The following is a 23,689-nucleotide window of genomic DNA, read 5'->3' as shown; positions in this document are numbered from 1 at the left end:
CCAAAACTTCAACATTCTCAAACAAATAAATAACAAACAAACAAACGTATCTAGAAAAATAACAAATGGTTTAGTGCCCAAGAAAAGAATTTGTGGAGTAAGTTCTTCCACCATGTTTGAGCCTATTACTGGTATACTCTTTTGTCGTTCTCGTTCTCTTTCTCTCTTCTTCCGTTTCTGTTCTAGTCATAGGTCGTCCAGGAATCGTGCAACCTTATCAGATTCAAAATTAAAAATCTCCTTAAGATATGCAAAAAATTGCAAGGCAGAGCAAAAAGCACTGAGTTCTAAACAAATTAAAAATGAACACTCAGCTTTAAGTTTATATCCCTCCGATGCATGAGTTGAATAATTGAGTAGCCACCAGTGTGGACCACTAAGCTATTATGACGATATGTCACTGGATTCAAACCGGCGAAAAATGGAGATGAAAAATACTTTGTAAACAACCGTTTTCCACCTGAACACGAAAGGGGTCGGCTGTTAAGAGCATTTATTAGTTCACGTAGAATGGCCGCATGGATCTTTTTAGTATGAAAAAACGCCGTTTTTATAACACCAGCTACGCTCAAGCAAATTCCCTTGAAAATAAAACTGTTTGTGTTTTTTACTGCAGGCTCCTTATTGACGCACAACAAGAAGTCAAAAGAGAGATGGACGTTAGTCCCATGAAAAGCGCAAACATATTTTCTTTATTATTCTTTTGGTGGATGAATGATACCCTTAAAGTCGGAAACACACGACCCTTACAACACGAAGACTTGTTTCCAATTCAAGCTGAATTTAAAACCGAGACGCTGGTTAAAACACTCGAGGTGGAATGGAATAGAGAATGTGATAACTGTGTTCGAAATAATGAGCGGAAGCCACGGCTTTGGAAAGCAATGTTTAGGATGTTTTCCTATAAGTATTATATTCGTCTTTGTGTACTGAAGTTCACTCACTCGGTGACCAACATTTTATTACCAGTACTGGTGTTTTATTTCCTCTTGGGTCTCTCTGAGGATTCTACCATAGATCACTATTCTATTTTGAAGTACGTAGTTTGCATCTGTGTGGTTACGACGGTGAAGGGTATTTCTCAGCATCATTCCTTTTTTGGTCTGGAATGTGTGGAATGCAGATGTCTTCCGCAGTTATTGGGCTGGTTTACAAGAAGGTATGATAATAAAGTTGTCTTTTTGTTTTAAATACTTGGGTCATCTCGACCTTCCTTCTCGTCATTACATGCTTTCAAACAAAGTCGCCTAAACTGAGCCGCCATCTTGTTTGAACAAACCAAGAAGATTTAACGTCTGCTGGGGGAAATCACCAAAATCAGGGGCACCCAACGTCAATTTTCCGAAAATATCTGTTCGGAAGACGATTTGAGATCTTGAATCTTCGGAACATTTGATGTGAAATTTTTTGCTTGCCTGCCTGTCATAAGATTTTTGAACATCTAAAAAATGGTATAATTGCCCATTTTTAACGGATTTTTGCCCAAAAAAGGTCACCTAGAATTTTCTGGAGCCTTTTTTCTGGCTGAATTTTTCGAAAAGGTAAGTTTTGATCCCTATAATTTTCGGATCACCAGACTTTCAGCTAAGAAATCCGAACAGATGTAACATTTTTAGGGGATAATATAAAAATATGCCTATATCTACCGTTTAAATACTAAAATGTGTTTAACAATGCTACGTCTTAGTGGTTTTCAACTATATTCTCGTTGGGTGCCCCTGCGAAATGAATTTCTTCATTTCGCGCAAACCCTTCAGATAATTAGGATTGTACCCTTTAAAACCACACAGCTTTGTAGTGGAGTGAACCATTGTTGGTCAATCAACTCTCAGGGAAATAACCGAGGAGAAAGTGCTGCCCTTCTTAGTTTATCTCCACGTGGTTAGACTTTCTTGAGATCCTGTGTTCAAGTAGGAATAGCTATAGGGGACTCTCATGTATGTAATCATTTTTCTAGAGGTCCACATCACCATTGTGCTGCCGTTAAATTGACCTTTTCGACCAAATTATGTATGCATGTTTAGGGATGATAAATCTTAGGTGTTTTGTTTATAACTCAAAATAATATGATAATATAGCGTTCTACGCCTTGTATGAAACAGAGAAGCCTTAAGAAGACAGCATCGGTCGTTTTGTTAAACCTAACATTTTCAACTGAATCACCCATTATTTCCTCTTCCTTTTTTGAACAGATTCTGACAATGAATCGACGAACGTTAAATGACGTCATCACTGGCCAGACCATTAACATGGTTTCAAACGACGCAAATCATCTGAAAAACGCCGGCTGGAGTATGCTTTTCTTGGTTTTTTCACCATTTGAGATCTTGACGTCTGGAGTATTCTTGTGGTACCTGGTTGGTTGGCAAGCCCTCATAGGAGCTGGTTTCTACCTTGTGGTGATCATGTACATTTCTTTAATGTCCAGGATAGCGGGTCATTTCCATGAGAAAGCAGTTTCGATAACAGACAAACGACTAGAAATTATGAATGAAATCATCGCTGGTATCCGTGCGGTTAAAATGAATGCTTGGGAATGGAATTTTAACGACATAATAACTGGCATTAGGAAGTAAGTACACTGTATACTTGATTTACCTTAAATGTTTTTACGGGCAAAGCTATGCTTTGATACTTGGCCACTGTAAGAGTGTGTTTCACTGAAAAACCGAAATTAAATATATTATATGTTTGCAATAACTGAGATGCTGTTATGCAGCGAGCACCGACCGGTCGCAGTACAATAATCACTACAGTTCCACGAAATGAAGTCCAATATTTTTTTCCTTTCAGGAACGAGATTAGCTGCATCAGTTGGAGAGGGGCCATAATCTCAAGTTTCGATGCTCTTTATTTCACAAACACGAATGTGGCAGTTTTCCTTTCTGTGACCTTTTTGCTTTACACCAACGCTTGTGACCATTTGACAGCATTTCAGATTTTCACCTTGGTTTCCACCTTGAACGTTATCAGGTTCTCTGTATCTGTTTCCATGGGGGAGACACTTCATATCCTAGCTGATGCTAGAGTTTCATTGGAAAGAATACAAAACTTTCTGCAATCCGCTTCCACAATGAATTCTCCGGAAAACTACATAGAGAAATCAAAGCGTTGCGAAAACAGTCAACTCTTGCATGACATTTCAAGGCAGGAGTTGGATACTTGTCGTTCGTCACCCTATATTTCCTTGAAAAATGTTAGCTGTAGCTGGAATGAGAAAGAAGGAGCAAAAACTCTGCAGAACATCTCTATGAACATATACAATAAACAACTCATTGCCATCACCGGTCCTGTTGGTTGCGGGAAATCGTCTCTTCTTCAAGTCATACTGAATGAGCTACCACACCAAAGCGGTGAGATTGAATGCTCTGGAAGCATTGCTTATTATCCTCAACTTCCTTGGGTCTTTTCTGGGACAGTTCGGGAAAATATTACATTTGGAAAATCTTTTGACGCCGTCAGATATCAAAAGATAGTGAACGCTTGCAGTCTCCAGAAAGACTTGCAACAGCTTCCAAATGGAGATTTGACAAACATTGGGCAGCGAGGAGTAAGTCTTAGTGGCGGTCAGAGAGCTCGTACATGCTTGGCCCGCACATTGTATACAAATGCCGACATCATTCTACTTGATGATTTATTTAGTGCAGTGGATGCTAGAGTTGCGAACCATCTTTTTAAAGAATGCATTCAAGGTCTTCTCTCTGAGAAATGTCGTATTTTGGTGACTCATCATCACCAATTTCTGAAAAGTGTGGATAGCATTTTGGTTCTGAAAGAAGGCAGACTTGTTGAACAAGGAAAGTATGAAGAACTTCAAAGCAAAGAAATCTTATCGAAGCCAGCTGCAGTTGTGGGGAAAGAGACCACGAACAGAGGTTCATTTAAACACTGCGTGCGCCATGCTAGCTTACGAAGAACTGGCACCAGTACATCTTTGGTGAGCCAAGGTGCGATTGCGGATCTCAAAGAAGATGACGAGGAGAGAATGGTCGGATCAGTGACATGGACTCTTTACTGGCAATACTTTCGTTCTGCATACCCCACCGTCATATTGCTTGGCCTATTTATGCTTGTATTGTTTGTTCAAGGTAAGTGATTGTACTGTAGCATGAGCACTGTGATATCGTCACCAGTCATGCAGCTACGCCATTCCTTAGTGGTGTACCCCTTCTTAAGAAATATCCTGGATCCGACCCTGTATCACATTTTTCTGAAAATGCATTTCCGGAGAACTAGCTCCGATTCGACGACTGGCCTTTCCTTCACTGATTTCAACTTCATCTCTTAGGACGTTTACCCATTGACTCTCGGGGGTTCCCCATTGACTATTACATTGTCTGTTGTTAGTCAGAGTAAAATACTAAGTCTGGCCGGTTCAGGGCGGTTTGGGTGTCAAAGGGTTAAATTAACGAACACTAGGTAAAGGCTCATCTCCAATTGTTGGGCACTCAGCTAATATGGCATTTTCCTTCCTACTTTATAGTTGTCCTCATTTCGCCGCACTGGTGGTTGTCGAAAATAGCTGAAATGTCATTTAGCCAGCAACGCTCAACCGTCACGCTAGGAATCTACGGATCCTTGGTAGTTGGAGCCCTTTTTCTCTCAGCAGTTGTATCTTTCTTGTTTTATTACACTTTGCTGCATGCATCGGAAAATCTTCACAACAAGATGGTGACAGCAGTCATGCAAGCTCCAGTTCTTTTCTTCGACACCAATCCTGTTGGTCGGATCCTAAATCGTTTTTCCAAGGATATTGGCTGCATGGACGACACTATACCACCGCAGTTCCTCCTTGCTGTGCAGCTATGTCTCTTCACTATTGGTGCTACACTGCTCTCTGCAGTGACCAACTATTGGCTTTTAATTGGCATCATTCCTTTAATAGTACTGTTCGTCTACTTTGGAAGTTATTACCTAAAGACGTCCAGAGAGTTGAGGAGGATGGAAGCTATTAAATGTAGTCCTGTGTACTCCCATATTGCGGACACTGTATCCGGCCTGGAGGTGATCAGATCTTCTAGAATGGAAAAGGACTTTCTACAAGAACTCTTTAAGTAGGTTACGAATTTGCGTTATTTAACAAACAGCGTCAGTGTCCCAAGTAACTCAATAATGATCTCTTATCGTCCCAACGCACTTCGGATCAGTTCATGGAAGCAACGTCAATGTAGTCGGGAATGAGTGTAAAATTCTGTAGAGGAATTTTTAGAAAAACTGAGAATTATATAGGGAAACCGTAGACCGACTGTTGGGGGAGTGAATTTCACTTAAGTTATTTTAGGAGGCAGAGGAGGGAAATATATTTCTGGGTAGAGAAAAAGGTGCACGATTAAGGAAAGGCCATTTCTCACGTCCCCTGCTTTCTCCCTCTCTCTCTCTCTCTCTCTCTCTCTCTCTCTCCCTTGTTTCTTATTATTCTCAATGCAAACTCTACTCTTTCAACCAGGTACCAGGATCAGAATACCTCAGTGAATATAATGGTGCTAGGCTGTTCGAAATGGCTAAGTGTTCGATTGGAGATGCTTTGTAGCTTACTCGTGACATTAGTGGCAGCAGGAGCAGTCCTTATCACGCAGATACCAGGTGACAGAACGCTTAATCACTTTCGCTAATCAACACTGATGATAAATAATCTTCGTAAGTAATTGGCCGTGTTGGAAGATCAATGCACTTGGTTCGGTGCTGAATGGGCACCTTAGAAAACCGGCGCGCAAGAGTTACAAATGCAAATGGCTGGGATCTCGGTCTTCTGTATTAATGAAGATAAACGCAGGGCTCAGATTTAAAACTCTTTGGTAATCTTACAGATTGTGAGACGCCAAAAAATTGGATACGTAAAGAACGCAAGGGGAAGGAAACGCGCATCAAATGGTACAGTAGTTTGGCCTTTTATGAGTGAATGCTATAGGAAAAACGACAACGAAAGAAGCTACCTATCCGACAGTAAAAGAAGTTATATACTATTTTCTTATCTGTACATTATTTTGGATTTCGCAGCTATTGCAGGTCTGTCTCTTACCTACGCAATGGAAACTTTAGATGCAGCTCAGTTCGGAGTCCAACTGACGTCAGAGATCGAGAACCTTATGACGTCGGTAGAGCGGGTTGTGACGTACTCTCAACTAACTCCAGAAGATGGATATATTTCAAGGGATGATATTCCGACCTTATCGTGGCCTAGTAAAGGTGATTTGCTCCTTCAAAACCTGTCCCTGACATATGTGGATGGAGGTCGCCGGGTTCTCAAAGACATCACGCTTGAAATCAAACAAAAAGAAAAAATAGGTGTGGTTGGTAGAACAGGATCTGGAAAGTCATCCATCGTGTCAGCTATTTTCAGAATGCCTGAGCCAGATGGAGAGGTGAGAACTACGTTCTGTCCGTAGGGAAAAGGAAATAAATATACTGGATAAAATAGCTTGATTAAATTTGATTGCAACCTAAACGAAAGTCATCCCCGGGTTAAGTGTTTCTAAGAACTACAATTACGCAAACTATTATATCAAGTTCCATAATTCATTTCTTCTTCCAAATGATTTTCAATTTGGCATGAAAAGGTGAACACCTTATTCCATTTTATTTCTGATCTATACCACTTCCATGTTTCTCAGTCATGACTTTAGAAACTTTTAATATTGCTTTGACCTGAGTTTATCATGAATCCTAGTGAGATCTGAGAATTTCAGGGTTAATTCCATTTTTATTGTTCTTTTATTGAAGGTAACAGTGGATGGGATCAATCTGAAGAGATTAGATCTGCAGTCCGCGAGGCAGACGTTCTCAGTGATAACTCAAGATCCCGTTCTGTTCGCTGGCACCCTCCGAAGTAATCTAGACCCCTTCAACAAGAACACTGATCATGAATTGTGGACCGCTCTTGAGGAAGCACAGATGAAACAATGGGTTTGTCAATTACCAGGACAACTGCAACACGAACTCATTGAGTCTGGGAACAACATAAGTGTTGGTGAAAGACAGTTACTGTGTCTTGCACGAGTTCTTTTAGAGAAGAGGAAAATTGTTATTCTTGATGAAGCAACTGCTAACGTAGATTTTAAGACAGATCGATTGATTCAAGAAGTCATTCGTACAAAATTCAAGGACACTACCGTGATAAGCATTGCTCATAGACTGGATACAATTGTCGACTGTGACAGAGTCATGGTGTTGGATGAGGGGCGTGTCATCGAGTTTGATAGACCTTCTTCACTTCTTAACAGAAGAGGAAGCCATTTTGCCGAACTTGCAAGAAGCTCCAATAATAGCTTTAGTTAGCTTTCAGAAATGAACATTCTTTGAAGGGTTGTTTGAGTCATTGCAACAAGTCACGTGTCCTCTTTAACAATACTACTCCTTATAATTTCAGAAAAAAAAAACCCAGTCTTACATAAGCGTAGTTATCGCTCCATTCAAGAGAGCATGCAAGTTTCGGCATGAAGAATTTTGTTTTCAGTACAATGAATTCGTGCCTACGAGACTTGAGTTTTTAAAATTTTGTAATTAGGATTCCAACATGTTGTAACATTTTGACTGTAGTGAATCACTTGATCAAAATATTGTTTAGTTATCTTAGTTTTCGCAGTCGTTCTCCACTAGCATTTTAATTTTCGGCACAAACATCATGTAATCATAATAAACATCATTGTCATCATGAGCATCACTTAGATATACTTTAATACTCGTCGAGACTCGTTAATAATAGATCGCCACTCCCTAGTATCGGAAATTCCCCACTACCAGAGGCCTTTTTGTTTCTACTTGGTTTCCACGGTCTTATATAATGCTGTTCAAACGTATTCCCCTCAGAGCTCTCAAGTCTCACGCATTGAGGGCGAGTCTCTCGCATTTTGATGCAATTTCACGCTCTCACGCCGACACGACCATTTCTCACGCATGAGCAGTTTTCTCAAAGGTAACTCTACCTTTTATGCTTTCAGAAGTGCTCATGAATTCCGATTTCATTACTTCCTTGGCACTGAACTTTGGCCAATGTTCAATCTGTTCGTGTGCGACCAATTTTCTTGTTTCTTCAGGACTTTCATCCGTTAATATATGAATTATAGGCCGATACGTTAGCTCAGGCTGACCATAATAACATGGGCTCTCCTAGCAAGCATCATAAAAGAAACAAAATGGCGGACTCGACAGTGCATTTCCAGCGATCTGAAAAGTGCAAATTTCAAAAAAAAAAGGGGGAGCATGCACCCCGGCGGACCTCCCTAGAATTGTTTGGCGCCTCCAGCACAAGAAACACAAGGCACTTGCGCCTTTGGCTCAATCTCCAGCAAGCATCTCACGCTTTGGAAACTTTAAGACTTGAGATCTCTGTCTCCTAATGTTTATACGGTCACACTTGAGACCGCAACGTCCCCCGTCAGTTAAGGACGGTACCTACTAATTCAAAGGTATTTTTGGGCGGTTTTATGAAAATGCGGGAAAAGCAGATCTCAACAAATGTTATTAAAATCCAAACAGAAAATTGGGAGTAACCACGCATTTTTCAAAGATAATTAATCAACAATATTAGCAAAAAGCTTTAAAATACAAAGCAATGTATGGCGTTCCTTTCCAAATTAAAGCTTAATTATCGGCTGAAAAATGCATGGTTACCCCAATTTTCTTTTTGAATACCAAGAGCATTTGCTTTCTCCGCATAAATTTAAACCGCGCAAAAATATCCTTGCATTAGTAAATCCGAGTATCTGGAGATGCGCAGAACGTTTGCGCAATAACAATTGTAGGCACCGTCCTTAAAGACCTTACGAATTGGTTGTCAAGTACATGCATTGTTTAAGTAAAAGCGGCGGACCGTTGGGTAAGCTTAGCAAGGTAAGTCTTGACCCCGAGTTTTATCTCCAACTCAGTAGATACACAAACGAAGAGGCACTCCGGCTTGCAGAGAATGAGGACTTTTTATCCCGCAAATTATGAATCATTTTGCCTCGAGAAAGAGAAAGACTAGGGCGAGCACAAGAACGAGGCAACGAAGCTTGCCATTCGTATTTTGCCAAGCTTGTCTCAGTCAGTTGTCTTCGTCAGTCTTTTGCCTTCTGCGGGTTATTGTTGGCAATTTTGCATTTTGGCCTTCATTATGGCCATGATCACTAGTGTCACAGGAACGTCTGGAAAGAGAAAAGAAATTTACAAGTATGACGCACCATGGACGATTTATGGAATGAACTGGAGCGTTCGCCCGGACAAACGCTTTCGACTTGCACTCGGTAGCTTTGTGGAAGAATACAACAATAAGGTTTGATCTAGCAAAGACTCATTTGTCATTTTATTATTTGAGACTTTTCTTATAGACACCTTTCGCTTCTTTAGGTCCAGATTATTTATCTTGATGAAGATACAGCTGAGTTCGTTGTACGGGCAACTTTTGATCATCCTTATCCGACGACAAAGATAATCTGGATACCAGACAATGTAAGCGTGTTAGAGTTATATAATTGCTTGATGTCGTTGTTTCAGTAGAACTCTGACTTATTTAATCTTTATGCGTAGGTTTTATGCGTTTACCATCCGCTTGTGATTGCTGTTAATTCTTTTTTTACCTGAATTGTTTAATCGAAATGGCATGTACACACGATAGACTAGTGGGAAAGCAACAGTACATTAAGCATTGAGTTGGATATACACAATGTAGGCTTTTGCAGTTTTAACTTTCATGCCTTTTGTAACAAAAAAATCACGAGCTCTGTCTGATCAGCTCCGAAAGAGTTATTTATTTGTCCATGATATTCTCTTGATTGTACTTGTATCTGGCTTCAGGTGTGAGAAGTTTGACTTTTAAAATGAAATTACATGTACATGTAGTAAATACTTTTTTAAAAAATTACTGTTGTATGCAGCAAAGTTACGTGTAGCTATTGAAGGCCTAAGCTTCAATAACTGCCCAATTCTCTCTCGGAATCCAGCGGTGATATCGCCTTTCCAAACAAGCATGCTTGATTGCTTTGTACTAGGGCACTTGTGTTTACTGAAAATGTAAAATTATGACTTTCGGGATGATTACTTCTGAACAGAAAGGTGTATATCCAGATTTGGTGGCAACTTCTGGTGACTACTTGCGGGTCTGGAGAGTCAGTGACTCAGATGTGCGGCTGGAATGTCTTCTTAACAATGTAAGGCCACAATTTTATTCATAATTATTTTTTATATAATTTTATCATCTTTCCATGCCAATTGAATTAATAACTACCTTGGTATTCATCTTAACCCTTTGAGCCATAAACCAGCATTCACTGACGAGTAAAATCGTCTGAACGTAGACAGAGTAAAAATTTAATGTACCGTGTATAGAGGTCACTCTTATGAGGGAATTGGTAAATAGGAGACATACACCATGGACCTAGAGGTTGTTAACCCATTCATCCATGAATCAGCCCCCATTGACGATTAAAATCATTTGGCGTTAGAGTAATTCAATAAGTTTCTCTCTTTAAGGCGCTGTTACACTGTGAAATGTTTTGTGCGACTTGTCTCGCAATGTTTTGGTGACATTGTGGCGGCACAAGTTGCACAAAACATTTCACAGTGTGACATACCCTGCAACGGCCAAAATCATTGCGAGACATGTTGCATGAAACATTTCACACTGTAACAGTGCCATTAGTCTTATACAGTCATATCATGGTTAAAAGGGTGGTCATGGATTGTTACATGTACTAACTCTTTCACCCTTCAAACAGTCCCATTGATGAGTAATTTCTGGCATAAAACAGAGTAAAATCAATATGTATATTTTAATTGGTGTAACTCTCATGAGGGAATGGGTGGAATTCAAAATTTTACCCAAAGGTTATGATGATTTCCACCCATTAACACCTCGTCCATACAAAAGACCTTTCATTTTAAAAGATGCCAACCATGATTATTTTGTTTACACAGAATAAAAATTCAGATTTCTGTGCTCCTCTTACTTCATTTGACTGGAATGAGGTTGATCCAAATCTGCTAGGAACATCAAGCATTGATACAACATGCACCATCTGGGGATTAGAGGTACAATGTGAACACACAACAAACACCATGCTCTACTGTTATTCTGTGATAGTAATAGCAATTATTATTATCGTTATTATTACAGGGTGTATGTGACTTTCTTACAACTGCATTAGGAGTTTGCCTTGTATAGGTAATCACATGATTTAGAGTGCAATTTGGAATAAATAAGCATGAGTAAATTTTTTTCAAAGAGGACCAAAATTGCATGAGTCCATAGGGCGAGTGCAATAGTAGTCTTTGAAAAGAAATCATGTGATTACGTATTAATAATATACATGAAAAAATTCAAGATGGTTAAGCAGAAGAAGCAACGCACACGTACAATGTATCACGCAATGAGGGAAATATTGCGCCGTAAATTGTGCCATGCAGGGCATGTGCTTGATTTGAAACAAAAGATTTGATTGGTTCTGACAAAAGCCTAGTGTTTATTAGCTCATCATAATCCAGAATTTCAATGTGTTATTTGCACTGGTGTATTACACTTTTGCACAGTGTTACACTCGAACTACACTGCTCTCAGCCAATCAGAATCGAGTAATTTTTTCATGTATATTATTAGGCCAGTTACATATATTTGAGTTGTACCAGACTCAGGCTGCAACTAGTAGCCTAGGGTAACAACTATCGGTATACATGTATGTTCATGCATACTGCTTCATACAATTACTGCTGGCAGTCACAAAGAGAAATGGAATATCTTTTTCATTTTTTTTGCTTTTAGCAAAAGTAGCGGAAAATTGGCAACTGCTAACCCTTTTATTCTGTAGGTTGAATAAGGTTGAAAACTACAATGTAGTTGCAAATCTCCTTTCTTTCCAAACATGTTACATGTAGTTGCAAATGTGACTGTATTGATCAATGCCTATTATGTATACTCAATTTCCACCGCTCATTTGAGTTCAGGTATCCACCCCAAGAAGAGATGGCTGGACGCATTGCAGGAGCAATTGCTCGTGTGTGTGACATAAATTCTACGTGTAAATAAAATAAAAGTGGGGAGATGGCATTAGACATCCCAAAACTTTGATTTAACAAAACAGTTTTTCCATAACAATTCTTAAAATGTGTGTGGGAAGTTTCCAGATGATACAAGCTTGAGTTTGTGGTTAAATGATCCATGTGAGTTTGAATTTTATTTTAGACTGGTCAAGTTCTTGGTCGAGTCAACATGGTATCAGGACACGTCAAAACACAGCTTATTGCTCATGATAAAGAAGTATGCATTTTCACACCATTGTCATGCCAGCAATGTAGTCTAATAATTATTAATGTGTTTACTTTCGTCCATTTATGAATTTTTTTTAAAAGAATATACTATTCTTTAATTGGACCCTTTCAAAGAAAGGATCTTTGAAAAGTCTTGGCTCACCTTGACACTTTGCTCAGTATTGAAACTGCTACATTTATCAACACAAACCGTATGCATTTTTTAAAAACCTTTTTGCCAGTAATTTAGCGAATAGTAATATTACTATTATTATTATAATTGTGTGTGACCTCACATGGGAAAACGTACACCAACGTTTTAACATTAAACTGTCCGACAAAACTAACAGCTAACCAACGGACAGATAATGGAAGCCAACGGTACCTGACGGTAAAAGTATGATGATGAAAAGTATCATAACGAAGTGTTTAGGGTGTCAGATTTATACACAGATATTCTGGGTTCTACAGCTGTACATGTATCATCATCATTCCATAAAGTGCCTACTGTACATGTATCACGTCAAATTGCCCAAATACATAGTGTTATTTTTAGAACCATTGGTTTGAAAATTTACTTTTTTATTATTTTACTTTGATCAATAACCGAGCAGTGAAGGGGAATGGGTCCGATACAAGGTTGAGGTCACAAATTTATTTGCATCACTGTATTTCAAAGAATCAACAAAATGCAAAGCTGGTATTAAACCCATTTCCCATCATTGCTCGGTACAATCTCTTTTTCCATCTTTCAAAACAAATAAAATAAATTCAGTGGTTCTAGAAACAACATGTTGAATTTGGACGATTGCGGACATTAAATAAAGAAGAAAACTGTGTTGAGGTGATAGACACTTAAAGAATTAAAATGTGGAAACATGAAGGTGCTGTTATTAGGATAGGCCATATCGTTCTTTCCCATTCTCAAGAGCCGAAGTTAGTGTCAAAGAAAGTTTCAACTGAGCCTTCTTTTTGGACACCAGTAGTTGTAATATTATTTTATTAGTGAAATGAAAGCTGTGGTGCTAACAGCATTTCTCTGTTACAGGTGTATGACATTGCATTCAGTCGTGCAGGTGGAGGTAGAGATATGTTTGCTTCTGTGGGAGCTGATGGCTCTGTTAGAATGTTTGATCTCAGGTAATTAGTAAATTTGGCTTACAGGGTGATTTCATTGTCCCCAGCACTGTTATTAAAATTTTATAATTAGTGTTAAACCTACATGTACTGTAGTACCATCCCGTCCCGGACATAATTAGGGACTTTAAGCAAATCGCTACGGCTGGCGCTAATACGGCTGCCGGAAGTAAATTTCCCCCAAAATGAGACACTGCGCATGTACGTCGGTTGCATCCAGCCGTAGTGTGAAAGTTGACTACGTGAGTCGGGATGTTTTGCCGTAGTGGCTACTACGTCGGGTTTATTTCGCCTCTCTGGCCCTTTTCAACGGACATCTCGGCATTTTAAGAATTCCATTGGATACTATATCCTTTAAAGTCAATTTAAGTCAAGGATTGTGTCAAGGTTGCCTCTCATAAGCTTGTAAATCCGTATCATGAACTTACGGTAAGTGGCAAAGGTGTTGGAATGGCGAAGTGAGTCAAGTGAAATATTCGTGTTCAGCACGAGGTTTTTTTCTTCGGTTAAGTTTGCTTTGAGGATTTAGTGAAGATGTTTTATATCTGGATACTATACGATGCTATTTTTTCTTCTTTGCGTATTGATATATTTGTGTTTTTCACTCGATATTCTTTGAGATACTTGTCTCTGAAATTATATATTTCATCCATCAAATTGTTGTTATTGTACAAGGTGTATAGCATTCGCTTTTGCTTAGAAATAATCTGTTCGTCCTAGCAAGGCGAACAATGGCCATGGTCCTTTGAGCGAAGTCATTTGGCTGTGAGAAACTAAATAAAAGAGATTTTAAACTCCTTAGCCCATGTTTCCTTGTATTTTGCTTTGCTAAACTTAAAATTTAGCAGACCACCGCGCCGTACTCTCCCCAGACCATTTCAGTCACGGTAGCCGTAGTAGCACCAGCCGTAGTGATTTGCTTAAACTCTCTATTATAACAAGCATGATCCAAAAGAGGTCAATGTCAGCACAAAATTCACATGTTAAGCCGCGGCTACACGAGCGATTTTTTGCTCGCGCTGGTGATGCAATTTTTTCAAACTTTGTCGCGTCGCCAGCGCGAGATGAAAATCGCACCTGTAGCAACCCTTGAACTGGCGACGCGACAGGTGAAAAAATCGCAGAAAAGAAGTCGCCAGAGTTGAAACTTTCGCAACAAAATCGCAGAGATAGTTGCTCGTGTAGCCACCCTACAACTTTTTGCCCGCGCTTGGGACGCGACTAAAGAGTATTTAGCCAATGAAATTGAAGTAGGAATGTCTGTTTATAGTGCCCAGGTCTCTCGAAGTATGCGATTCGCGCGGCCTTCAATTTGTCGCCAAAATTTGTCACAAGTGTGGCCACCCTGGCGCGCAGGCGACGCGACAAAATCTGAAAAAAATCGCATCACCCCGGCGCGAGACAAAAATCGCTCGTGTAGCCGCGGCTTTAAACCATGGTACATGGCCAGGTTTGGTAGAGGGAAAATTATTTTCCTGTATGTGCTCATTTTTAATTTTATTATCCAGCATTCACTGTATGGTAGAAGTTATGCATTATTAATAATTATGTATGAATTTAGTATAATAGAGTGTCGTCACGGCGGCCATGTTGGAATATCAGAATGGCTGCAAGCCGTTTTGGTTCGAGGTGACAGACGAAGAAATTGTTTTAAAGAAAGTGCACATTTTTCAGATAATCACGTACATGTATGTAATTGTAGTAAAACAATTGTTCTCCTCGCCTTCGGCAAATACATGTACTGTACTTGTCAAGTGTTACAGTAGGTGATCCATAGTGATACACTGTACAGCTGTAAGTGGAACCTAAGAAAGACAAAGTTAGACATGGCTATTGACCCAGTTGTGCTCCTGTAACAGGCATTTAGAACATTCTACGATAATATACGAAGATCCACAACACAGTCCATTGTTAAGATTGTCATGGAATAAACAGGATCCCAACTACTTAGCGACATTCTCATTGGATGCAATGGAGGTTTGTCTAAAGTTGAATAATGATGCATTAATTTTGCGAGTTTAGGTGAATGTTTTCATGGATAGCTTGTAACACACTTTTGCGTGATAAGCCCTGAGAGTTATATGCAAGTACAACAAACGTAACCAAATACATTTTGTAGCAAGACGTTCTAAGGTTAACAATCACCATCTTCTTTAACATTGCAATAATAGGGAGTTTAAGCACGCGACGTTTTTGAGCTGGGGATGGTAACCGGAAATGAACATTTCGCGTGTTAGGATAGTAGTGTCTCCCAGATTTTTAACCTAGTCATATCTTATGGAGGAAAGATACTTAGCATTTGTAAAGGTGTTAGTGACAAGACAGGTTAAAAAGGGAAAACAGCTCACTTCCAGTTTACGTCCGCATCTCAAAAATGTCAGGTGATTAAACTCCCTAATATTGCGAGAATGCCACATGTCAAGAATGGTGTAGCATCCAGACTAATAATCGGAAGTTCTTACGTGTACAGTACATACTTGTTGTAGATTTCGACCCCTGCAAAGACTTTTTCCGAGTATCCCCAGGTCACCAAAGGTTTATAAATAGATCTCTTCGTACAGTCCACCTTTTACATCCACGTGTTGCCACTAATTATCAGTACAATCATCAATTTTTCTAAAAATAATAGAACTTCATTTTTTTTCTCATGGTAATGTTCATGCACAAATGAAATCAAATCAAATTAATACACGTCAAATCATATTTGTTTTTGTGGAGAGGGGGAAACCGGAGTACCCGGGTAAAAACCTCTCGAAGCAGAGTAGAGAACCAACAAACTCAACCCACATATGGCGTAGAATCCGGGAATCGATCCCGGGCCATAATGGTGGAAGGCGAGCTCTCTCACCACTGCGCCAGCCCTGCTCCCCAATAATAATAATAATAATAATAATAATAATAATAATAATAATAATAATAATAATAATAATAATAATAATAATACAAAGTTGTTCGCAATTTTTATATTATTTTTTTTCTGCCTGCTTTGAACTCTCCCAGTTAATAGACACCATCTACCGTGTCCTTGAGTGATGTAGCAGCCCTTGTAAAAGCTAAGGTTATTGGCTTGTTATTTAAACCGAAAACATTTAAGAGTAAACAACGGAAAAAATAACAATAGAGCTGATGATAGGCACCCTTGTCACGTTGATACATACAATGTACTTTGCAAACGCTCTTATTGGCTCAGATTAGCTGGTACAGTACTCGTGTTTGTTCCCTTCAGTGAATAATTTTTCTAATAAGAACGACGTTCTGTGACTTACCTACGTTTCTAATTTTACACAGGTGATAATATTAGATGTTAGAGTGCCTTGTACACCAGTCGCCAGATTAAATAATCACAGAGCGTGTGTCAACGGCATCGCATGGGCGCCTCATTCGTCTTGTCACATTTGCACCTCAGGTAGGCTTCTTCAATTCTCTCCCATTGTTTAACTTTAAGTGACTATCAGTTACATCAACAGGCAACTACCCATGCAGTCGTCAGATTTTTGGCCTTTCACCAGGTTAAAGTGGTTTAAAAGCATCAGTGGAGACCGCTGTCGTGTTAGTAGCTATTAAGGTCCGGCGAGAAGTCTGGTGATGAATGTTCTCAAGAGTTGCCTCGTTTCAGTCTAAAACGCTTGGAAAATGTTGAGCGTCTGCAGATGACGCCAAGTATGCCATATTTTGGACTCTTCGCAAAAGAAAACTAGTATTGTGGGAATTGAGCTCTGATTTTATAGGGACTTTATATTTTGTTATCGTCAAAGAAAATGTGCGCTGAATTGAATATGCTCAAAAGCTTGGCGGCTTCACGGGTTACTTTGCTGTTGACTCGTTTGATACCAATACAACATTGAAGTCATTAAATTATGTCATTTAGGGGACGATCACCAAGCTTTGATCTGGGATATTCAACAAATGCCTCGAGCCATCGAGGATCCAATTCTGGCCTACACAGCTGATGGTGAGATCAATCAAATACAGTGGGCGAGCACACAACCAGACTGGATTGGAATCTGTTATAACAATAATCTAGAGATTTTAAGGGTATAGCAATAAATTTACAAGAGATTTTATGAAATAAATTATATTTAAATCGGATATTTTTACTTTTATGTCGGTGTTACACGCAAGAAAATATTATTTAGATCTTGAGGTACAGTATGTGCATGTACCAGACAATTTGCTCAGCACATAGTTCTCCTCGGACAATTCGCCCCAGACAATTCGCTCCATCTTTAAACAGTGTTTAACTGTTATTTAACTTGTTTGGATGTGTTACAGCTCAGGGGCCCGTTTCTCGAAAGTCCCGAAAACTTTTCGGGCCCGAAAAGCCATTTGTGAACCTGCCAACAGCTTGTCCAGGAAAGCCGATCTTTTAAGATGTTTTCGAGGAAACAAAAAGCTAAAAGACTGTGAAGTTTTACGACTTAAATCCTCTCCGTTCTTGAGATACAGCGGGAATTGTGACACCCGAAAATGGCCCGTAAAGTTTCGGGACTTTCGAGAAGCAGGCCCCAGGCCCCAGTTGTTCGAAGGGTGGATAGCGCTACTCCACCGGATAAATCACTATCCACTGGATAACTCAATTGCTTTTGCTAGTGTTTATCCACTGGATAGCGTTATCCACCTTTTGAACAATCGAGGCAAGGCTTTTAACGACTAGCGATTTCTCTTTGATTAGTTCTAGATCGTTTTTCTAGTTTACAGTTTTCTAATTAACGGCTTATCAACCTCTTGAAAAATGCGTTTGCGTGTTGGCCAGTGTATCATTGTGCAAAGTAACTTGGTGCATCTTAATGTAAGTGGGGAGACATGTTGCTCAGAAGATTGTATCGAGTGTATCAACGTGCATAAATGTTTTTGTTTTTCAGTAGGAGGAGGGTAGTGCTGGTGTGTTTCCGGCCATTCTCAGAAAGTTTTTTTTTTGGGTGTAGGACCGCTATTATTTTCTCCATTGGAGTTAGCCACTGTGGGAAAGTTAACGTTTCGCTCAACCTTGCATGACACCTTTTCATCCTTATATGTACATTCGATTGATATTGTTCTTTTTGTCGGTAGCTTTCTTAAGTAATAATAGAAATGAACTTCATTTCATTCCCAAGTCTTAATGCTAGCGCTGGGAGACTTGTTGGAGACACTTTCAATGAAATCTGCTGTAGTTAAATCAAATGTGACAGTGTGTTTAGTGGAGAGGGAAAGACTGGATTTCCTGGATAAAAGCCTGTTGGAGCAGAGTAGAAACCAACAACTCAACCCATCGGTGACGTCGAGTTCGGAACCGAACCTGCGGGCCACATTGATGGGAGGCGAGTGCTATTACCACTGCACTTTGGTTTTACATATTGATTCAATCAAAGGGGGGAAAGGAGAAAAAAATATGTCCTGTAAATATAAACGTGCCATTATTTTTGGCCCGATGAAAAACGAAGAGGAAGAGAATTGTTGTGTAAACTTTCTATATTTTGTAAATAAGGTGTTAGTACTTCGCACAAGTTGATACCAGGGGGTATTTCATCGCAATTGTGCCGGGTTGAAACCTGCTTCACACTTTTTGGTGACGGCAAGGAAACCAATCGCTTTTCAGTGCATATAGATGTCATGTTCCTTGCCCATTGGAACAAGTCTGAGATAGAGGTATAACCACTTCTGCTCTTCGTAGTTTCGTTGTCTTTGAAACGGCTGTCTCTTGATTGTCTTTCAAGCTACTGAAGGTGTGAAAATCTTATATTGCTCACCGCGCAGGTGTGAATAAGGCTTAAGTTATAATGTAACGTTAAGATATGTTAAGGTTGCCCTAAAATACATGCAAATCGGGATAGAAGAATTTGATGATTACTCTGTGGTCTAAGAAACTGTTTAATAGAGCATTAAGGTGGCGCAAACCAGTTTCAACACTTTCAAGAAACTTTGCTATTCAAAAGAATAGACCAATTCGGCTAACGCAATGTTGTACCCAATTCAAATCTCTCGGGGTTAAGATTCTTTGTGTATTGCATTTGCATGATAATGCAGCATTCATATGGAAATATTTGGAACAAAACGTTTTATTCCCAAAGGATCTGAATTGGGTACAACATTGAGTTGGCCGAATTGGTCTATTGACTCTGCACCACTGTTTCACCAAACGGCTATGTTATGCTATAATGTGGAACACAAATTTGCTAACACTGTAGCAAAGTGCGCTTCATATTGTGACGTGTTGGAGGTTACCATAGCAAACAGGAAAGCCATCTAAAACACCCTATGATTTGTCTTTAAGTGCTTATATCTCAAAAACGAACTCGGCGAGCCTAGTTTTTTTTATTTCTGGAGAATGAGTATCAAGTCAAGTTATTGCGAAAAAAAAGAAAAGATCTCTGAAGCAAATTCAGAGCAACTTTACATTAAGAGAAGAAAGGTGCCTCTGAATTTACTTCAAAGAATGTTTTGTAAACTGTGCAGAATTCAATCGTAGCCTGGTAATCACTTTCCAGCCATGAAAAGTGGGTTCCAACAAGTTCGTTTAAAAGTGGTAAGTGTCTGGAGACACTTACTTTACAAGCTGACGTCCGATCTCACCCTGAAGAAAAAATTGTAAACTGGGATGAGACTTTGTGATATGTATAGTATATAAATCGTAAACCATAAAATATGTGGTGTTTTTAAACGCCTTGCTGTTGTTAAGGTGACCCATTACGTCACAATAATGCGTTGAGTCCACCTTGATAAGCAATAACTGGTGTTTCCAATGGTACCGCGTTATGTGACTTCATGTTGTAACCACATTAGAAGCATCTCTCGTCTAGTGTCACTTTTTGGTGTTGTTTGTAGCTGTTAGCCCACGCCGGCTATTCGACTGTGGTAGTTATGACCAAATTGAGTGTTAATAAAGGGTTATCTTTGACAAGTGTCAACTTTTTGATGTGCCTTTTAAAGTAGCTAACTTGCATTGTCATGGCTTGACTCGCCACGACTTACGATTTTGAAACGCAAACAACGCAAATTTCTGCTATGATGCGCCCACTTTCCGATACTCTCTGTATCTCAAGTTCTACCAACCTCTGAAAATGCTCAAGACAACACAGAACATCAAAGTATCGGGATTCGTGGCTTTAATTACCTGGGAATGGTAAAAAGCGGTCTGAAATTTCTAACGGAACAAGATTATCAAGGAAATTACAAAATTCGTGATGTCAAGTCGTTAGGACCGTTGCCAAACGTGTTTCAACAATGAAGAAGTTTTGCATTTTATTCCTTTTTGTCAGTAGCCAATGAGTCTTGCTCCTTAAATTGCTCCGAATGTACCACCCGCAACATGTAAACATACTGTAAATGAAAAATGTTGCTACGCATAGATGTCAATCGGTGAAATTATACCTGCAAGAGCGTTTAATAGTTGTCTTTCTAGACTGATAGAAATCTTATCATGGACCACCTTCCGGTTAGAGTTTGCGGCTTTTACAAAGATCCATGAACGCAATCCCTCCATCTCATTTTTCCTATTTTCCTTCTTTGGAACCACGTTGAAAAACAAAGCCTCACCCATGCCAAAGAGTGTTTACGGCTCATCACATCAATAGGCGCTCGATTTGTTAAGGATTTCCCTGTCTGCAATGGCCAAAACCGTTCGTTTCGCAGGACAAGGTACCGTAAGAGATTATGCGGAATCTGTAGCCACAGATGTTCTTCAGGAAAGGCAGAAATGGAAATTCAAGAAAGCGAAATCCGGTAAAGAAAAAGGGAAGAAACGAAGACGTCGAAGTTCTGTCCCCCAAACAGTCAATGGATCAAAAATTGCTGGCTTTAATAAAGGCTTACTTGCGGAATTTGTGATCTTTCTTCTTCTTCAAGGATTTGACTTTTTCAGCAACACTTGGGTCTTAAACGACTCTGTTATGGTACTCAACAGCATCGAAAAATACGAAACGTATCCAAACCTCTCGTCAATTAATAATTCTGTCCCTGACTTTTGTGTTGGAGTACAATGGTCAGATGAAAAAATAAGAAAGGAAATTGACCATTTTGTATCTATAGTGTATTTATACAGCTTTTTCCTTGCGGTAACAGCGTTCATCTTTACTTTAAACTTATTGACTTGGCTATACACCCTTCAACTCTCCTTCCGCAGTCGTCGGTTTAATGCCAACACTCAAGCCACGTTGATCAAAATGAAAGTGTATTTTCTGGCAGCTGCCAGTATTCTGGAAGATATACCACTCTCAGCAATCTCGGCAGAGCTTTTCGCTTTGCAGCAAGGTGAACAAGGATTGATCTGTTGGAGCTGTAAAGTTTCTGGTCTCTGTGAAGACATTAAACATCTCCAAAGTAGATTGAATAGGAGCACTCTAGCCCTTTGGCTCAATTTGGCTGCAATTGGTCTCACATCCCTTTGGAAGGGCATCTCAAGTTTTTATCGATGGAGCCGAGTGGGCGAATGCGAAGCGTTTTACATTAGAGCTTGTACAGCTGTATTTGCTGGCGGTTTGTATTCCATTGTAATCCTGACTCCAGCCATGACAGTTCTAAGATACCGTTATTTCGTTAGACCTGGTATAAGTGAATCACTACTGGAAGACATTATAGATCGAGTCTACGTCATTGGCGCTATATTTTGGGTTATGGTACTTGCTGTTATCTTTTGCTGTCCCTTGTTGAATTTCATCAGGGTGACACAATGACAGAGACCGCTGTAACCCTGGCGGCAGTTGAAAAAAAAACTATATTGGCCAGATGTATGGTTCGGTCCTCTTCATCTGGGCCTCATCACCGTCTCTTCCTCGTGGTTATCAAGAATCTTGATATTTATTAACAATATCAGCCCTGAAAAACTTGTTTAAAATCCACAAATGATGAAATTCAGCTCTTAGTAAGCTAAGCACTGAGAAGAACAACAATATCTCTTATAAATGAGAAATAATAATAATAGTAATAGTAATAGTAATAACGCTTGCTACAAATAAACCTGTAGACTTTTCATATCTACTGTAACATATCTAAATATCTGAACACCTAAGCGCAAACATGGGTTAAAAAATAAATGCAACATCTGACTTTATTATGGTCGTTGCCCTTTAAACCGACATTATCTTTATTAGCTTTTTTTCCTGAAAGTGTTTCGTTTTTACAACGAGCGCAGATTTACAGTAGCATTTTATCCCCCTTTAAACCGACATTATCTTTATTAGCTTTTTTTCCTGAAAGTATTTCGTTTTTACGAGTGCAGATTTACAGTAGCATTTTATCCCCTTTTCATAAGTATGCTTGGGGATATCTGACATCAGCAGCAGCCCCCAAGTTATTCTTACAATGAAATTCCCGCCAAACCAGACCTCTTTTGGCCAATCGTAAGCCTTTCATAATTAATTATTACCCTAAAGAGAGGCCACTCGTGGGGTCCGATATTTATCTAAAAATACGTCAAATAATGACTTGTTCCCTGAGAACGCCTTGACATACAGACCTATAATGAGAGCTGTACGCTCTTGGTTAAGGGCTCTTTTCCTTGTGTCTTGTTTAGCTTTGTTAAAAGATCACATTTCACGTGACGCCCACGGCACAGCCCCAAAACGAAGAAGTAGAAGCCAACACGGTTTCCTTAACTTGACGAATTTCCCAGGATTTAGCCCTTTTCTAATGGTTTTCTTTTAGTTTCACTGATCATGTGAATAAAAACCAACAATTATCAAAAGGGTTACTGTAAATAAATTGTCTCGTCACTACTTTTTTCTTGAGGCTACTTTTTAAGTCTGGGTAAATTTTAAAGGGTAGGCACACAGAGCTTTTGACTTGATTACTCATAATCTCTCTGCTGTCGGTATCACAGATTGACAAGTCACTCTTCCTTCGTCCTTTGGACGCCCATTGGTGTTTTTTTCACTTGAAATAGCTTGCTTTAGGGTCAGTAGCTGGAAGTAATCAAGGATTAGTGAGGTAAGTTAGATTTGTCATCGACGAGGCATTTGAAAGTAGTTGTATATTTTGGGGAGAATCGTTTTGTACCCTTTTCTAGTATTTGTTCAGTAACGAAGGTATCACACCATTAAGTATTTTGACTGTTATCTTGTTGCTAATAATATTATTAGAAACAATTATGGAATACATGTGTTGTACGGGTCCAGGTTAAAAAGAAAACGGCAAAAAAGAAATATAGTTTTCCTTCAGCAGATGTATTTCTTTTTATTGTCCCAACTGACTCGACTTCTCCTGCTTTTGCATGTTAAATGCAATTTTAAAGTCTCTAGAGAGTCTTAATTACTAGCCCAAAAAGAGATTTGCTTGGATGCGTCCATTGCACACGGGCCTTAATGCAATAACAGTTTTGTGGGATATCAGTTGCCTTTCTTGCTGGGTAGCCAAAACAGAGTGT

At 39.4% G+C, this 23,689-nt stretch overlaps 2 protein-coding genes and 1 pseudogene across 2 annotated transcripts; all 3 read left to right on the top strand.

Annotated features, from left to right (window-relative positions):
- The window catches only part of LOC138007030 (ATP-binding cassette sub-family C member 4-like), a 10,910-nt pseudogene extending 3,261 nt beyond the window's left edge, over positions 1-7,649 (top strand).
- Positions 7,650-8,990: 1,341 nt separating this feature from the next.
- LOC138007070 (DDB1- and CUL4-associated factor 7) lies at positions 8,991-17,442 on the top strand. The gene is made up of 9 exons (XM_068853782.1): positions 8,991-9,250; positions 9,325-9,426; positions 10,026-10,124; positions 10,891-11,004; positions 12,152-12,226; positions 13,265-13,356; positions 15,213-15,330; positions 16,642-16,759; positions 17,222-17,442. Exons 1-9 carry the CDS (start codon positions 9,092-9,094, stop codon positions 17,392-17,394), a joined length of 1,050 nt encoding a protein of 349 aa, XP_068709883.1. The 5' UTR covers positions 8,991-9,091; the 3' UTR covers positions 17,395-17,442.
- Positions 17,443-20,324: 2,882 nt separating this feature from the next.
- Positions 20,325-23,459, top strand: LOC138007065 (uncharacterized). Its single transcript, XM_068853771.1, has one exon. The coding sequence runs from the start codon at positions 20,937-20,939 to the stop codon at positions 21,999-22,001; it is 1,065 nt and encodes a 354-aa protein (XP_068709872.1). The 5' UTR covers positions 20,325-20,936; the 3' UTR covers positions 22,002-23,459.
- Positions 23,460-23,689: the final 230 nt, after the last annotated feature.

The sequence above is a fragment of the Montipora foliosa genome, chromosome 1 (genome assembly GCF_036669935.1).
Source record: "Montipora foliosa isolate CH-2021 chromosome 1, ASM3666993v2, whole genome shotgun sequence".
Lineage (NCBI taxonomy): Eukaryota > Metazoa > Cnidaria > Anthozoa > Scleractinia > Acroporidae > Montipora > Montipora foliosa.
This window is presented reverse-complemented; position numbering and strand designations above follow the sequence as displayed.

Coding starts and splice junctions, on each gene's coding strand:
- LOC138007070 (XM_068853782.1), top strand. CDS start 9,092: ATGGCCATGATCACTAGTGTCACAGGAACGTCTGGAAAGAGAAAAGAA. Junction 10,125..10,890: donor TGGAATGTCTTCTTAACAAT/GTAAGGCCACAA, acceptor TTGTTTACACAG/AATAAAAATTCAGATTTCTG. Junction 16,760..17,221: donor TTGTCACATTTGCACCTCAG/GTAGGCTTCTTC, acceptor TATGTCATTTAG/GGGACGATCACCAAGCTTTG.
- LOC138007065 (XM_068853771.1), top strand. CDS start 20,937: ATGGCCAAAACCGTTCGTTTCGCAGGACAAGGTACCGTAAGAGATTAT.